This window comes from Magallana gigas, chromosome 1 (assembly GCF_963853765.1).
Source record: "Magallana gigas chromosome 1, xbMagGiga1.1, whole genome shotgun sequence".
In the NCBI taxonomy this organism is placed as follows: Eukaryota; Metazoa; Mollusca; class Bivalvia; order Ostreida; family Ostreidae; genus Magallana; species Magallana gigas.
This window is the reverse complement of record NC_088853.1, coordinates 40,567,991-40,587,401: the sequence shown is the minus strand read 5'-3', so window position 1 is coordinate 40,587,401 and position 19,411 is coordinate 40,567,991. Positions and strand designations below refer to the sequence as shown.

The 19,411-nt window shown below is 31.0% G+C and overlaps 2 protein-coding genes across 2 annotated transcripts; one reads left to right on the top strand and one right to left on the bottom strand.

Moving 5' to 3' along the window:
* Positions 1–3,214: 3,214 nt before the first annotated feature.
* LOC117688307 (IgGFc-binding protein-like) lies at positions 3,215–5,463 on the bottom strand. Its single transcript, XM_066079309.1, has 3 exons — positions 5,118–5,463; positions 4,756–4,834; positions 3,215–4,498 (listed from the first exon to the last, which is right to left on the bottom strand). Exons 2-3 carry the CDS (start codon positions 4,763–4,765, stop codon positions 3,255–3,257), a joined length of 1,254 nt encoding a protein of 417 aa, XP_065935381.1. The 5' UTR covers positions 4,766–4,834; positions 5,118–5,463; the 3' UTR covers positions 3,215–3,254.
* A 4,931-nt stretch (positions 5,464–10,394) lies between these two features.
* LOC105340014 (IgGFc-binding protein) lies at positions 10,395–19,031 on the top strand. Its single transcript, XM_066067164.1, has 6 exons — positions 10,395–10,503; positions 11,857–11,892; positions 14,566–14,723; positions 15,559–15,621; positions 16,538–16,597; positions 17,378–19,031. Exons 3-6 carry the CDS (start codon positions 14,579–14,581, stop codon positions 18,613–18,615), a joined length of 1,506 nt encoding a protein of 501 aa, XP_065923236.1. The 5' UTR covers positions 10,395–10,503; positions 11,857–11,892; positions 14,566–14,578; the 3' UTR covers positions 18,616–19,031.
* The last annotated feature ends 380 nt before the right edge of the window (positions 19,032–19,411 follow it).

Genomic DNA, 19,411 nt, shown 5'->3' with positions numbered 1-19,411 from the left:
CAACTGATCTTCCTCAAATTGCTGAATATCTCACTCCAACAATTAGACTGATGAGTTCCGATATATTTCGGAGGTCGTTTATTTTATTGTTTGATTTAATTATTTATTTTGTTTAAGTTTTTATTTTTTTTAAATGTTGTTCTTGAAATTAAATGCTGTTATGTCAATTTTCTAGATTGATAAAGGCCGGAATTTAATAAAGAAAAATAAACAAAATATCAGACAAAAAATCGCATCTTAACATAGATTGAAAGTCCCATTTCAAATTCATATTTTTAAAGCACATTAGAATAAAACGTTGATAATTACAAATTCAAACTTTCAAGAACCCATCTTTCACTACTCTCAGTTCTTTGATATTTGAACCAACCTTACGTGGTTCTCCGATTATAAGGCCCTTAAAGTGACGGATAAAACAGGCTAAATATCAGTTGTTAAGTAAATAAGACAACATACGTATATTACATAACAATATGGGGAAAAAGGATACAAATATAACTAAGGTTACCCGCCCCCAGGGCCATAAAACTGAGATTATCTCTCTTTTACAAAAGGAATATATATGGAAAAGTGAGACTGAGATCAAAAGTGAGCTCGTCTAACTTTTATGGCCCTGGAGGCCGTACTATGGTTTTAAATTAATTTTATTTTTTTTTATATTCGGCGAAAGTAAGACTTGAACTTCACACGTGATACTTTATAATGCACTTTATTTGAATTTGGTAATTTGTGAATTCTGAAAATCCGACACCTCCACCCGAGTAATCCAAAACCTAATTCAATTATGTACAAATGGTATAAAGAAGAATTGTACAGAATAGTCATTAGCACTTTAATGATGACTGACAGACGAAATTCACACAGCTAGCATTTTAATTAATGACTTAGACTAAATGATTCTGATTGGTCTGTCATATTTGCAATCAATTGATTTACGTAGGTGACATTACCTTTTAAATAAAACGCAGACTTTTCAATACAATATGATAGGACTTTAGCAATAAAGTCATTCAGTCATTTTTTTCCAGATCTTGCCAAGGTAAACATTCAGTTGAAAGAGTGGTTTGTATTCATTCTTTAAAAATAACTCAAAGGCTGCTGAAATGCGGAAAATTAATGTTCCATAAAATATAGTCCATTTTTTTTATCCAATCAGTAGTCGTTAAATACTGTGATAAGTAATGTCTTTAATCGGTAAGAATTCATAAAGTTCAGAGTAACATGAATTGTTAACTGACGGCTTAAGGAACCGTAAACAAATGCGAATTTATGATTGGCACACAATTGTAGTCAGCCAATGAAAAACAGTGGGTTATGTTCTTACTTAGTTATGTAAATAAAAACGATATTTTTTCTAATAAAAATAAAAAAAATCATTATCGGTTAAAAACAAATCATCTTCATTCCATATATTTTTCATTTTTTTCGTAGTCCATTTTTTCGTGATTTTTTAAGCATACACCTAAAGGGATTGAACACTACGGAAAATTAAACTGCTCCGATCATTAACGCTTACTCATACGTGATTTTTTAACCGAATAATGTTGTCATTTTTATTTACTTCCTAGCTATCTCTGTTATCAATTTTGACCTCTCTCAAAATATATCAAGTGCACTTTTCAAGTCATAGGATCGGCACACGGCTTGAGATATTTATTGATTACTCTCATTAATTGATTATGATTGGTCTGTGAATAAGAATTTCTCCACAACTAGATTTTCCTTGACGACAAAACCTTATAAATGAAATGCAGAAATAGCAATTCAACAATAGGGCAATTCAGAAATCGCTTCAGTCATTTTAAATTTGAATAGCAATTCAAAACGATTTAGAACCCATGTTGCTTATGTGATAAGGTAAAGCTATGCATTACAGGATAAAATAACAGGTCATTTAAAGTACTTAATATCAAACATAACGGGAGTCTTTTGAAAAGATAAATAGCTTTAGAACTGGTGGGACATCAACATCACATAAACGATTTGCGCCCCCCCCCCTTTCCCTTAAAAACGATAGATATTAAAAAAAAACATGTAATATGTATGTAACAAAGATTTGCTCAATTCTAAAACAATGCTTTATTGTAAAATTTGTAAAAAAAAAATTAAAAAAAAAAAATATTGCTTATTTGTGTTGTTTCTCTTTTGTTCCTTGTAGTTTTTTGATGTATTTACTTTTCTTTTTTTCCTTTTTTATAAATTTTAATTTTTAGATATTTTTTTCTGTAGGCTGAATGTACGTTTTAGGCATAGGTGCCCTTCCCTCCTATAAGGTGTGTACATGTAATTACCCATCCCCATTGATATGTTTGGCCACATGCTTTATACAAAGAATTTTTAACTGTTTATTTGCTCTCATATGTATTTCTTATTTACAAAATATCGTAGCTGTAAAAGAAATCCGTCATTCCTTTTCACGATTGAATCGATATGACAGTATGAAACTACCATTCCCTTATCTAAGCTATTAAAAAAAATAGGAAAAACAAACTAGCGGAGAAATCTCGCAGTTTAAACTAAAATATCGTGTACTTCTTACGCATGCATGTAGCAGAAAGTACATATGTATGGCCAACTTCTATGTACCACGAGAAACATAGCGCAAATGATATGGACGCGTGTGATTGTGGGGTTTTTTGTTTGTTTGACAAAGCGTGCGCGATACTTAAAACGAATATACAAACTCAACGTATGAAAAAAATATACATTAAGGCAAAACATCTGTTTAAATGAACATTTGTCTTTTGTTTATGTAACCAAATAGTCATCAGTAAAAAGCTATGAAAAATAGACATTAGATCAAACTGGATCAATAATGTAAGACCAAACCATATTTCTTAAAATCAAATAAAGCTCTATTAAACATATTTCGTTCAGGAAGCGTTTATGAATTCTTAACAGCTTTAAAGTTTCTGGAAAAAAACATTTTAGGGACAGACCATTGATCTCCTTAAACTAAGTTATAATTGTAGCACAGATAAAAAAACAATAAAAATATTATACTAGAAATCTTTTCTTCTAAATTACTTATCAAAGTTATCTCCATTTACAGAAAGAAACGATCGAATATTAAATGTTTTAGTCCCTTGAAAACTGTAATATTGTAATATACGATTTAAATGGTAATCATGTACATTTTTGCTTCTATAGTCTATCATAAATTCTAAAAAAAATGTTTAAACAAAAAAATTAAAAAAGCCTTACTGCACATGATAAATTACTTTTTGTGAATTGAGATACTATACACGACACGTTTAATAAAGAAGCATAGAGTTGCCAGAAAATCCGTATGCCTCGTAATAAGCAACTCCAGCAAACACCAAACCGAGGCATTCTCCGTTCACCGTAGAGGCCGTGAGTTCTCCCTCCACAACACGTATTGATCGGACGTTGTACGTAACGTTACCATACGAGACATTTTCTTCAAAAACTACATCGCCTGCGTTTATAACTGTGCTATTTATACGTAGCGAGTCTTTTGAAAAATGCTTCATCATAATAGATACATAATTATGATCGTATCCAGAAGGCACGACAATCTTATAATAATCGAGATACTGGTTCAATCCAGGGATGATTGTCATAGAGGGATCGCCCATCGTTGAACTTCTTGATTTTAATCCAAATGCTGTTACTAACAAGGGTACATCCGATTTTATGAAACAGGTCTGGCTGCTTGATAATCTGGTGTTGAGAAAATTAAATTTCATCAAGGTTAACGTATGACTAACACTGCCGATTTTATAGGTCATGTTTGAGTTTTCTATCGCTGTGATGCGAATGGTAGTGTCTCGTTCATCTGAATTTGGAGGAACTAAGTATGTTTTGTCTACACTGGCAATTGGTGGTAGTTGTTCAATAAGATGATCGCACGCGCCTGAACCCCTAAGGTTAGCACAGTCATTACCAGAAAATGCTGCTATTGGAACCGACGATTCAATTAATGTGCCTGTTAAATCGGTATTATGCGCAATCTGATACGTTTCAAAGCGATTAAGCGAGAGATTAAACATGTCGCCGCTGTGAAATGTTTTCCCTTCAATTATGAGAGGCACATTTCTTTTCATCTTAAAAGTTATTGATATCGTGGAGTTATCTTCAATTGCTGACACTGCAACCTGACTAGTCCGAGTCGCTTCTGGTTCAGATGATATCACAACATACCTGGTCGACAGTTTATGCAATGGTATATGGGTTGTGCTGCCGACAGTGCCGTACCCATCATCGTGACTAATTACAAAAACATCACTGGACGTCTCAATCAGGACTGATTTTGCTTCCTTCCGAAAGCTTTGAAGTTCCAATTCAGTCGGAAGTACTATATGCTGAGTGGATGGAATACTGACATGTCTATCAATTTGGCTCTTTATTGACGCGTCTAAATGTGGAGATGTTGTTATGTTCATGTCAACTCCGTTTTCGGAAGTTACGTATACATTCTTTGTCGTAACTACGACATTTTTAGTAAACAAAACTATGAAACCTTTTCCTCTACTTCCTACAATATTAAGCATAAACATGATATTTTCTTAAATAATACATCGCGCCAAACACTAGCTTTTTCCTTATAGTTACCGTTGCTTAGAACGAACAATCTTTACTTTAATAAAGTTTGAATATTTTTTCAAAATTGTGATTCTGTTTTCAATAATACAAGTATACTAAAAATAAACATGTGCTGATCATTTAGTATTTGTTTTAATAATAGCCAGACATAACATTATCTTATAAAAGTAGTAAGTAATGTATATTTACCAATGGTCATATTTTGACTTGATACAGTGTATAGGATACGGGGTTGATACTATTGGTGAGCCAACAGTTGGATTTGGTCCTTTAAAATCAAATTATTACAGTTCAGCAAGCTAATTAAAAAATACAAAGTCTGACAATTTCCGTTTGACATATATTCGGCATTCACAGATCGTTCAAAAAGAAATTAGATATAAGGATTGTTATTCAATCATTTTAACAATGATGCATTTACAGAGATTTTAAAGTGAAAAAATGCATTACAAATATTAGTTGTCATCAGTATCTTTTTGAGATATACTGATAACACAGTATACTGATAATACTGATAACACAAGTTTAACTCGTATCATCGGTGTACAAACCATTGTCTTTCGTTTGAAGAAGGAATACCGTAGCAAGGGCCGCTGCAGAAACGAGCAGGAGACCAATAATTAGACCAACTGGCCATTTTCTCCTGTTCGAGTCTTCGACTTCTGGGATAATGGCAATGTCAGTTTTAATGATATACTGAAACCAAAACAGGAATACCGTCATGTTATGATCATTACTGTAGGCAAATCTGGTCTGACGGACGTGTTGGACACTTTACATAATATATGGTCTACTGTAAGTCATGTTTGTGCAATGGAAAATTCTATTCATAAAATTAAATTATTTGATAGAAAAAAATTGTCTTAAAAACTACAATTTAAAGTCGCCAAGCTAATTTCTTTTTAGGGAAAGATGACTGAAATATACATAATTTGATAACAGGGCTCGGTCTCTTCTGGGAAAATGTTTCAATGGGGAAATCGTTTATTAAGTTGACCTTTACCACCTTTTTAGACTAATATAACAAAATTGTTATGACTGAACAAATTACCTTCATATTGCTTTTCAAAACGGTTCTCCTTTTGAAAATGTATTTTATAAAACTGTTCTACTACTATCCCCCTATAGCCCGCGATTAAGAAAATGTGAGAAAATTGATATTGTATTGCTTCGTTAAAATACTGTAAGATGAACATTTTTGCTTCTTTGGGATAATAGAAAATATTCTTCAGTAATGAGCTATAAAAATACTTTAAACCCCATATTGGGATGGCCAGCATTTGTTTTTTGATTTTAAATTTACAACTCTTGTCAAATTATTTTTTGTTCCACGATTTAACAAAATATTTAGTACAAATATATAGATAAAAAAAGGATGAAAAATGAACACTTCGTAAATTCACAGTTTTAGTCTTTAATAATCATCCCTTAAAAGTTTAGTGTTATACATGTATTTACAATATTTTAAGACAAGTATTGCCGACAAAATACTCCTACGCAAATGACTAAAACGTCATTATCTCGAAAATGGGAGTGACTTCATCACGGACAAAATTGCCACATGGTTGACGATATTATGTATCAAATCTAAAAATTTCACGACAATTGGTCGAGTAGTTTTCAAGAATTCGGTTGCATCATAAAAGACTGATAAAAGGAATGAAGAAGAACCAAATGAAATTGCAAAATGTTATTCCGCAGGAAACTGGGGACCTTAGTAGAAGTACTGAAAATATTAAAATTTCAATATGCATATTACACACTGTTTAAAGATTAGTTATGCAGCCAACCAACACAATAACTATCAATACTGAATAGAGCCTTATCGACAAGAAGAAAAGGTAAAACGAATCAACGAAGGATCACTGATTTATTTATAGCACCAGAGGATTGCTTGAGTGATGATCATCTACGATAAGAAAAATATGATAAACATAAATGTTAATTAAATTTAGCGTCGCATTGAATGGAAATTATTTCGTAAACAATTAACTCAAACATTTACTTTGAGTTAACTTGCGTTATAAATGCATCTGAAAACCCAACTACTTATTTACGATCATTGTATAATACCTTGAAGTTCTTAGGGGTCGAAGACTTCTTTAATGGTAGTTCATATAGGAACTTATTGTGCTAAAACAAAAACATAAAACAAATCTATTTCAACATTATTTCATTTTTAAAAGTTTTTCCACAACATAAATATCAAGAACGATAATTAAAAAAGTAATAGTTGAATATAAAGTAACAACTTAGAGCTCTTCTCGTTAAAAATGACCCGAGTCCCATTTTTGTCTATTTTAATTTTAGTTAAGCCAAAAATTCAACCTTGTGTAATACCACAGCTTTCAGCCAAAGAAGCGAAATAGTTTCCGATCAATGCAATAAAAAATAACACTTTCTTTATATACTCAACATATCAGGAAGCGTGCCTCACTTGTCATGTGTCATGTAATATATGTTTAGCAGCCAATTAAATTGAACCAGACTTTGCCTGATAAATCAATTCCCTGATATATCGAGTTTTTATTTTCTTCCTGAGTTTTAAGACCCCCTTCTATACAATTGCTTGTCATTTTTACTGTAGTATTTTCAGATGACGGTTTGATTTTAAAGTTTTAAGAACGTGTAACAAATTTGTTTTGTGTAATAATGTTATCATCAATTTAAAATTACATCACACAAAACAAGGTAAAAGTATACTGCGATTTACCATAATTCCTGTTCGTAATTCAACGCTTTGTGGAACTCTAATCAAAATAGGGTGTTTAAAAAATATGTTTTAGACAAAAAAAGCTGAATTACTATACATTTTATGCAAAGACTGAATTAAATAAAAATAATTGACCCCTATCAAAAATAACAACAAAAAACAAAAACAAATCTCAATTAAAAAGTATTCATTACAACATATATCCAAAACAATTTTGGCTACCTACGAACATTAACCCTCACGATTAAAAATTATTCTACAATACATCTTTTTTTAATATTTGAATCTTATCGTACTTTGTTATTTTTGAATTATTTCTCCAGCGATCCAATATTTTTCAACATTTGATGATACTCTCCGGAGGTAATGTGCTCAACCTAAAGGCATAGGTATCAAATAGAGCAAATAGTTCTTGCAGATAATGAAGCATTATCTCATCACTTTGTACCAGGAAGTTCATATCTAACTTAATCATGTAAATACCCTTTAAAACGCCAATGTATAACGGAGATACTTATATAGTGACTGATTTAGAGGCAAACAAATACGGTGTCAGGATAATAAATAAGCATGTAAATCTTTCATGGTTTTGACTTTCTAAGATTGTACGAGTTCCAAAATCGATATCCCATTTCAATTTAACCATTATGATCCCCATACAGGCAACGTTTAAACAGTGTTTAATATCTCTTCAATCATCGAATAGTTGTAGATAAGTTTAGAAAAAAAACAATCATTAAATGCCATTATTCTGACATGCCCATAACAGAGAGAAAAAACTAAAATAGGACCAACATTCCGGAATTCATATCGTTGTTTGTATCGAGGGAAATAGGATAACCGTTTTTTTGTACTTGGCATTAAAAAGAATAGAACTTCTTACATGGTATATAATTTTATGGATATTTTTGTTTTAATTTGAAGGCGGAATGGCGTGAATTCTGGGAATCCAAAACTGACACTTGAATAATGCAAAACCCAATCTAATACTTCCAGTTATGTACAACTGGTATAGTAAGAATTATACAGTTTCATATGTTAACACTTGAAAAACAGATGATTTCAATTAGTGTGAGCCAATCAAATCAAGTCCACCGTTTAAGGTTTGATCTTGGACATTACAGTTTTAATGTACTTTAATGATGTTATGACGATTAAAGAAAAAGGGAATAACAATTTAAGTCAGGTACATGTGCAATCTGTCTTGAATAATGTTGATAAAAAATTGTGTATGTAATATGCACGAGTATAGAAAAGAGTCGATAATCACACGCCCAACCCATTCCCTAGATACCAATTTCGAATGGCAAAGTTTTAATAATAAGCCCCTGGAACCCTTCCCGCCTTCCGTTAAACATAATCATCCTCCGCGAAAATTTTCTGGACCCTATCAATTATAAATCGCGTTTTGATTTAATGCATTGATTAATCTAAAGAGATTATCAGTGCAAACTATCAACAGATTCATTTCAGATACCCCTGTTTATCGAAATATGCAAATCCTATACCTAACAACTAGCAATATATATTTCTTTTTTTTTTCCAGACATGTACGTATGATAAAACAGTACTCAGTATTTAATACATTTGTTGGTACTTTCTTCGTTCATGTTTTCGGTTTATTGAAGTGTCTGCATACAAGGACTGATCACCATATTTCAATGAAAAATATTTGGTCCTAAACATTCGTTCGTATGTCCTTTTTTGAACGTATAATGTTATCATTTTTGTTACTTCCTATCTTGTTATCAATGTAGATCACTTAAAGAATAAACATATACATTGCACTTAAATTTGAACTTTAAAGTAAGAAAATTGACACATGGCTAAGGATTTTTATTGATAAACCTCACTAAATGATTTTGATTGGTTTGTCTTGAACATTTTTTCAACCAATTGAATTACCTTGACGACATTGCATTTAAATAAAACGCAGGCATGATTCCACAGTAGTGCTATTCAAAAATCCTTTTTGTCGTTCAAAATTTGAAAATCAATATTAACGTTTTAGAAGCAATGCCATTTAAGTGATAAGGTAAAGCTTTGCAATTATAAAGTTTGTTACAGAAATCAAAGGTGAAAATAAAGAACACGTCGTAATATCAAAACAAAATGGAAAGAACCATTTTTGCACAATATAAAAGGTATCAAAACGGGTGGCACATCCACGTCTCATCGAACAATGACTATTTGTCCAAAACAATCTTAAAAAAAGATAAAGATAAAACAAAAGTTAAAAAAATGAAATGCAGTGTTTCATTCAATGTTAATGGGCTGCAACATGTTCACGATAATTCCTTTGTAGAAAATGTCTACTTAGCTTTGATGGTTTTTCTGTTAAATTTTAGGAATAAACCACTCCTTCCTCTGGTTGTATTTCCTCATATAAACGACTGTTATTTTCTTTTTCGCTGTCTTACTTTGCACAACCTAGAAGGTGCCCAGACACGGGTAAAGTTTACTAATCAGTCAAATCAGAGAATTGTCATGTCTGACTCAGATAAAACTCTACAGGTGCTTTCGAAATATTTAAGCACGCGTTGACGTTCTTGATGTGCAATACTTAGTAACACAAGTAGATAAATTTATCCACATACGTATGACTAACCTGGCTTGAACTTTTCAACACCAAGAACAATAAAACCAAACGATCAGAAAGAGTGATACTATTGAAAATGTAACATATATCTCTGTTGACCTTCGAGGTGTGAATGTTTACATTCATTCTAATGAAAATAGTGTATCATGTTGACATAAACATTTCGCATGCCAACATAAATAGCTTGCACAGTAACATAAATAAGTTTTATATACATGTGTGTGAATTATTTTTTTTCATTTATGGCTAATTTAACATTCACCGAACAGTGCATAAGATCTCTTTGGTTAATGTAAACCTTCCTTCTAAGCCACTCATGTATTTTATTTTCTTATTTCGCCATCTGACGAATGGATTTCAAATTTAAAATACTTAGCATACATCCTTCCATTGATGCACATGCTAGTCCTACATCATTCAATGTACTTATCATATATATAACTGTATCAGTATAAAATTATATGAATTTGGTGACAAGCTCATTTACCAATTATAAACTGTCACTTAAGAGTCTGAAGAACAAATACTTCAGTTGCGTGCATATTCTGAATAAACAAAACTCTACATATAAAAGTACGGGGTCATTAAGGCATAGTTTTGTTTTACAGACGGCAACGAGGAAGGGGTAGGTCATCTTTTGATTAGAAAACACAGTGCGTTCTAAGCTATATGGCATATTGCTGTGTTGAATTTGCAAAGTGTCGTGGTAGTGTGCAGAATTCATGAAACGGATTTGATAAGTAGTTTAATTTATTTTGTAATAAGAACATAATTAATTTGTGCGAAAGTTGTGTCTTGTAATTGCCAAAATCAATGCTTAGATTTTTTTCTAAGCCATTTTTGAATTCTCAGTGGATATTTTAATATATAATTTAAAGTAACGTTCTTATTATATTCTGATATGATATGTTTATGATTGAACAAGCTTAAAACACAAAAAATCAATACAATAAATTTAAAGAAGCCAACTACATATTGATTTGATAACGTTAATTTATGTTGTTTATTTGTTAAAGCGAGATTGTTATCAGTGACTGTTTTACACGTTTTTAATGTCATGTGTTAAGCCAACTTTTTTATAGAGGCGAAATAAATTTACTTTAGTCTTAGATTGTCGTGTATTTGTAGGTCAGCGAAGTTAGTCAACTGACCTATTGCACATATTTTAAATGTTTTTAATAAGCTCTTTGTATAAAATATCGATATGTCAAGCTTCTCTTCTTATAAAAAAAAAAAGAGAAAGTAAATCATTTCGCACCACTTTCAAGTGTTTCATGCGTCTTAGTAAGACACACAACGCTTTACAAATAGGCTTAATTTCTGATCCAGTTGTATGTTCAATACTGTTGTTCTGTAATCGGTCAAATGAGGCGACATGATCGTATTTAAGAATAAAAAAATAGTCCAAACATGAAATACACACAAACAAGTCACAATTGAATCGAGATATCTTTTACGTCAGTTTGAGCATTAGCTGTTTAATCTAAATAATACGGGCCCCTATCTTAGCTTGAACTATAAGACGTTTATTTTGTTAAATGTGTCTTATGTATTTGATATCTGCCGGACTTGGTGCCCTTTTGCATCGAATCACCCTCTCCTTAAATAACAAAACCATTTTTTTTTAATCGTGCACTTTCATGAAATCCTTTCTAAACCATAACACTTTGCACTCTCTTTCTATACATGAATTAAAAGCACGACACAATGCATTGCGATGATTTAATGATATCTACGTTAGATAATATTTCCTTTTTATCTCCCTTGGGGGAACAGTAATAGTTGCAAGCAAATAGGCGTTCCAAGCAATCTGATCCCACATCATTCAGGTTATTATCTGTATCAATATCATCAAATTCTATTTCATGAAAAAATATGTTACGAAGATTTAATTGCCTTTAAAGAACATAAAGACTGTCTTATTATAAAAATTTAGACGAAGACAAGTTTACATGCTGATTTTTTTTTTTTTAATCAGAGTTTCTTTTAACGACCGCCGACACCAAATAATAAGGTAAGAATTAATCTTTTTTTAAATAATAAAAAAAAACCCACTTGATTTCTAACAATGGCGGAATGTTGTTTATGTAGAATAAAAAAGCATTAAGAGGTAGTTTGACAAATTTGAGATAAGAACATAGTTCCTTCTTGTGAGTGATATGCCTATTCTACAGGTTTTGGTTTTTGCAATGTGTGTGTGACAATCTTCCTGCGTAAAACTGACTGGTCTAGCTTCTTTAAAAAAAAATAGTCATTTAGCACCACATTTTTATGCGCCACAGTAATTGATCTTGTTGTCTGATGTGTGCCTTTACATTCTAATCGGTCAAATGGGCATTTTTTTTAATTAAAAAAAATTAATTAATCACTTGCTTGTAAGCAAAATACATTTTAAAAATTGCAGAATCGTCTGTTAAATATTAAAGGTGGTATTTTAATATAAAGATTAAAGGAAACAAAACAAATGGTTTAATTTTCAAGTAAATGTTTCATGTTAGAGTTGTGTTTCCTTAGCGCCAAAATCGATCCCTAAATGTTCTATACATTTTGTTTATCATTAATTCAATACCATGTTTGTTTTTTTTTTTAGTTTATTGTAACTCTTTGTTCATTCCTGATATATGACAGGTTCATATTTCAAAGAGCCTGAAACAATAAGAGTAGAAAAAAGATGGCTTGAAGAGTCTCATCAAGATGAAGTACTTATGTTTTTGTCAAAACAACCTATTTTTAGTAACTTGTCTCATTTGTTTTGAAATGTTATTTGCTTAGCTGGTTTGTTTTTCAACAGAGTGGTAATATAGACTCTTGACATTGACTAATCAAAGTGTTATACATTTGTATACACCCAAGATTGTACTGATTGTTAATGATATTTCTTTCAAAGCACTTCTAATTGGAGTGTACGGATCTGTCGTCTTGAAAATGGATAGTGAACGTCCAAAAATTAAGTACCGTTAAGAATATATAAGAAGTATGTTGAATAATATCTGCGTTGGTTAGCTGCACCGATACAGAATTATCGGCAAAGCAATTAGGATCTAACCAGTAAATATTTGTAATTAAATATCATAAGTATATTACTATTTTTGATATCTTTTGCAATGTTTACTGGTTTACATTTTTTTTTTCATTAGACAAATCCTTAAAAAAAATGTTAGCTCTTTTGTAACACTCGTGTCGTAAAAGGTTACGGTTATTGAAATAATAATATATACAGGACGTATTTAAGACCAGTAATTCACTCTCATAAAACTGATATACTGATTATTTATTAGCACGTTTTTATTTAAACTGCTGCTAGAAATCAATTGTTGATGTAATAAAAACAGAAGTAGTGCCATTGTGTCATTGAAACCTCATTAATTTGTCCTTAGTGTCACTGAAACAAAATGTTTTTAATTTTAACAATGCAAACGCGACAGTTGTCAAGTATTTTAGGTTTTGATACTGGCTAAGACATCGCTTTTCAAAGTATGTTTGGTATTGTTACACTTCCGACTTTTTAGTACATACTGACTGTGAAAAGGACATTTTAATACCCCAAACGCATTTAAAATATAAAGAAAAAAAATATGCCTCCGAGCAACCAATTACGAATTCATTTGATGGTTTCAAAAACGTAAAAGTAGCGTTTTCTGATATAATTATACCTTATGTATTCCACTGCATGTGAATTAGAGTTTATTCAATTAATTTACTTCGCAGTGGAGTAAGGAAGGATATGCAACCGAAGTTAAATGTATTTCCGCGAAATGATAAATTTACATATATACCTTTTCAAATATCTAAGAAATAAATGCACTTTTAGTGGAAAGCTTTGGACATTTAAATGATACCTTTTCAATCAGACACGCTATTAAAATACAGACAACTTAAATGTTTTTGAAATAAATAAATATTCACAATACTTTAGATTTTGAAAATACAATAAGAAAGTTGAAACAGAACAAGTGTAGTCTTAATTACATGTACATACAAATTTATAAGGCTACGATTAATTTGAGATTAAAAGATGCACAGCTTCATATAGGGTATGTCCGCAAACAAACTTTTACCTGGTAAATATGTCTTGTTTGAAAACAAATTAAACGACCAGTTATATGTCGGCCAAGTTACATGTAAATATGCATATATATATACTAAAGTAGGAAGAGTTTTTTTTTTTTTTTTTTTTTTTTTTTTAAATTTCGTCCAGTAAATGAAGTTAAAGACAATGAAATTGGACACTAATAGGACCACTTCGTTGATGCACAATAAAGAATAACATGTGTGCTATGATATTTAATCAAGATAAGTTTTTAAAATTATGTGCCTTGTTATTTTCATTTGTACATGGGATCGTTGCATTCCTTCCACATGGCTTGCACACTCATGGCGACGTGAAGTGTTTCCTTCTTTATTTTTTTTCCATGCAGCTTTTGATTTTGCAATGCACTCACAAATATATAAATATAAATATATATATATATATATATATATATATATATATATATATATATATATATATATATATATATATATATATATATATATATAAAAGACAACAACAACAAAAATAAAAACTTTTTTTTACTCTGTTTTTTTTTAATATAGAATGAACAATATGGAATTTCACTCTTCTGTATGTTGATTGAAATAATATTCTATATTGTTCACTAAATATGTATCTAATTATTGTGTTTAGCCGTACAGCAGCGATGGACAAATCAACTTCTTTTTTGTGTTGGACAGCGATTTTCATCATTCTGCATGGTGAAATAAGAAGCCAACCTATTTATGAAAACTACAAGGAAGACTGCTTGATGACCAACAGGACGGATTCTTATTACAAGGAAGTTTATGGTAAATAAGGAAGTATATTCTATTTATATGTTTAACATCACGTAGAAACCCAGTTAAACTAAACAGATCACCTCGTTTGTTTCTTTTTTAGATTCGCGTCTACATGTATATGTTAGTGAAGTAAATGAAGATCATGTACATACTGTCAAGTTAAATATACACGTTTTTATAGAAGTGGTATATATCTTTCTTTTTGTTTACCCCAAAAAATAGTATTTTGTTATTAGTCTGCATTCATTGTCTCTCATTACATTGTTACTGGTATCATACATATTTATACATTAATGTACAGCCATCGAAAACTCTCGCCTTACTTTCAATGGACACTTTATCGACCTTCTATAAAGTTTCCGTTCGATGCGATTTAAAAAGTTTGTCCCCCTTCTACTTAAATTGTCTTTATGTCACTAAATACCAAATGCCATCAACACGACATTTTGGAAAATATATTTATTAAACATGCACAGATCTTCAGAATTATGACCAATTAAAATAGACATGGAATAAACAATTACCATTTCTTAGTATCATTCTCCTACACGTACAATTATTTCAACAGCAATGTTTTATTGTCGTTTTAGGGTTTAGTCATAGTCTTCTTTTTAATTTTCTATTCATTTTTTTTTTTATGTTTAAAGTTTCTATGTTGCCTTTGAGTTATTAAGACATACCTTTGCTATTATCACGAACACATGTTGAATGTTAAAATATACAAGATTGAAACTTATATATTAAAAATCTGAATTAAATAATAGATTCTATAAATGCAACTGTTTAATAACATATTATTATCTTTGACTGAGATATTATTGTCTTAATATATTATCGTTACCAGACAGAGAAATTTTCCTTGAAAACTACGTAAACACTTTGGAAAAGGAACTAAACATATGCAGAGGTAGGTTGCATTGATGTACATTAGTGTTTAATCATAGTATATTTAATTTTTATTCATATTGCTTGGGATATCAATAATCTTCAACATCAAATATTGTTTGCCAAATATAGTATTAAAGGAGATTGTGCAGGAAATAAGAACAAAAGTTACGTGTATATTCACCATATTTCCTAACATTAAACAGGATAGAAAATCGCACATCATTAATTAATATTTTTAAAGATATTTTTTTAGGGAGGGGCGAGCCTAAGAGATGTAGTTGACAATGATTCGTTAAATGTGTTGTTCCTGTTGTGCTCGCCGCAACGACGACACCGTAAACATATCATCATTGGTCAGTTCATTTAAAGTAATGCAAAACCATTACGGTACATGCAATGAACATGATAAATAGGATATATCGCACCGTTTTATCAACTTTCCGAAACAGCAAAGGCATGAATAAACTTAACTCTGAGTAGCCGAATTGTACTTCCGATTAATATTCTTACTCGATGTGAATCCAATTGTTACTGTATTAATGTTTTGCTTTCAGAGCAAACGCATTAGAATAATGTATTGAACAATCTACATATAATTGAAGAATTGCATGAATTTGTCACTGCATAGTAAACACTGCAAGGCACAATGCAATTAGTAGAATTTGCCGGTTACCTTATACGGACACAGCTGTGATTGGCCAAAGTCGATTACAAAATCTTCAAGTTTAAACACAGTATCATACAATATTATTGATACTTTGTCATACGTAAAACATCATATTGTAATATGTATTATTTTGCAGAAGAATGCAAAACAAAACAGTGAGGTTCATTGAATACGTGTTCCATTTGATAGAAATTCATAAATATGTTTATAGCATTCATTATTCTGTTGATAATGTTTTACTAATAGAATACCATTTTTTATCAAATAGATGCACCTGCTGAAACCTTTACACCACGGTCCACTGCATCTGGTCACGATTTGTCATTAGGTAACAGTCAAAAATGATTCAGACTTTGTAGCATTTAAACGCTAGGTCATACCATTAGTTTATTTTGGTTTATCTTTAAATTCATGTACGTAACCGTTTTTGGGGTGTTTGGTTTTTTTTTAATTTTTGCTTATATTGTTCATTAAAAATTGAAGAAAAATAACGGCACACTTTTTCTATTGGGCTATTGTGGATATGAATTATATTGCACAATTTAAAACAAAGAAGATATTTATATTGTTCTCTTACAGAAACGCTTTTCCCAATAAAACTCATTTGAAAAAGAAACGTAACATAAACACATTTTGAAATCAACCCTCCTAAAACTTATTTGTTATATATACTATTTTTTGATTGATTTTGATATATTTTCAGTAACTCTAACTCATACACTTAAACGACTTATGTTTAAATAAATGTATAATGTATTGGTTTTGCAAGATTTAAATCTACAGAAAAAAAAATCTTTCGTTTGATTTCTTAAGGATGCAATTTCATTTCAATTTCTTTTTCGAATATTAAAATTATTTTTTTAAAAAGTTTAGAAAAAGCTTAGATCATGAATAGTTTGTTGCATGAAAGTATCTGGAAATCAACGATTGATATATATGTATTTCAAACTGTTAAAACTAAACTTTATTCAGAAAATACAAAGACTACAACTAAAATAACAACACAGATAAGAAACTGTTCTGTGTTAAGAAAACTATTATCATTATGTATACTTTGTGAAAAGAGATCCAGATCTCATTAAACAACGTTTTATAATTGATTTTGCAGGGTCTAGGGGAAAAGGATTTCTAGTATTATTCATGAAACATTATGAGGGTACACCAAAGAATGTTTACGTTACTTCAGAAAAAGGAGTTCAGATTAATATTACAACTTCCTATCGTCTAGACCCTTCGTTAAAAATGCAGATAGACATGAGTTTGAAAATTCTTTCGAGTCATCATTTCCTATTTCCGAATAAAATTGAACTAAAATATTTTCAAAAGGAATTTAAGTCAGTGTTGATAGAAACTTCCGATGACGTCTTTGTTGTTAGCTTAGATGGCGCCTATGGTACCGCTGACGGAACAACAATCATACCAATACATAAACTATCTACACGATATGTAGTGATAACAGCACAACCATTATCTCGAAAAAGCCAGCTGGCAGTGGCAGCACTGGAAAACAACACAAGAATTTCAATCAGATTTCGAATGAAACAGTATACGTCAATAAATATAGAAGGTAGCACATACTACAACGGTGACGCATTTATCTTTTCTCTTGATCGTTTTGAAACATATCAAATTGCGCATAGTACTGATTTAACAGGAACTTTCATCGAATCTTCGAATCCAATTGCAGCTTTCTCGGGAAACGATTGCACCGAATTTAATGGCGGGAACTACATTGATCATCTTTTGGAACAATTACCTCCAGCTGACACAATAGACAAAAGTTATATAGTACCTCCTAATTCGGATGGAAGGGGCACAATAATACGCATTACAGCAACACAATTGTCAGACGTATATTATATGATCGGAACTGTTATTCGAACGAGGTTATTAGAGAGATACGGTTTTTTCGACATCCGAATCTCAAGCAACCAGACTTGCTATATTAAATCAACAGAACCCATCTTAGTAACCGGATTTGGCTTGCACTCAAATTCCTCAACGCTGGGTGATCCATCAATGACAATCGTACCGGGAATAAACCAATACCTTAACTACTACAAAATACCTATTCCCACAGGATATGTCCATAATGTTGTATCGTTTATGATAAAAGAATCCTCAAAAGCTTTTATCCGGATCAATAATGCAATACTAAATGCAGCTGATATTGTGTTTGAAGATAGCTTGTTAGCTGGGAATATTACATACAGTGTTGTATCAATCCTTGTAACACAGGGGGAGTTTAAAGCGTTTACGTTGGACGGTGAACGTTTTGGAGTTATGGTGTCTGGAATTAAAAAAAACCAAGCATACGGATTTTCCGGAAACTCTTTACTACCATAAGGAAACGCAATTGTTATTTTTGTGCTTCAAGTAATGATGAATACCCAATGAGCGCCATCAATTAAAAGTATTACCTAGGGAAACGTTGCTGTTATCAGCTGAGTGTCGCCTCAATTTGTTGCTGTGTAACGCTAAAATATTGTGAAATACTTTAATATGTGTTCTATCTATTCAACTAATCGCGAAAGTAGTATTGAAATATGATTATAACTGCTTAAGGAAAACATATAAATGTGAATAGAGAAGGTTGCTAGTTGCTAGTTAAACTAAAAAACAATCAGGATTAACATAAAATGTTTAACAGTAGCAGACTGGTAACAATATAATATATGAATGTTACGCGTGAAATTCTCAAACGATCATTTTTTTTTATGTTTTATGTATAGTTATAAATATATGATTATGTTCTATAAGTTTTTTTATACCGTATAACCCCCCCCCCCCAAAAAAAACAAACAAACAAACAAACAAACAAAAAAAACAAAAAACAAACCAAAAAAAAAAACGAAAAAAAAAACAAACAAACGAAAAAAACAACAAAACACAAAACAAAGAAAAAAAAAACACAGAAAAAAAATCTAACAAACATTACTTTCATTGACATTTTTTTTATTGGGAGAAAAGGTGTTTGTAATCAATTATCTCATTATTAGTTTTTAGCTTAACCTTTTGATGTGCATGTAGTGTCTATGTATACTTGAATGTAGCTTTCATAATGAAATTAATTTAATGATTTATTTTGATTGTTTTCGGAAGTTCTCACTTTTCCAAAACCCCATAGCATGAAGATTATTAA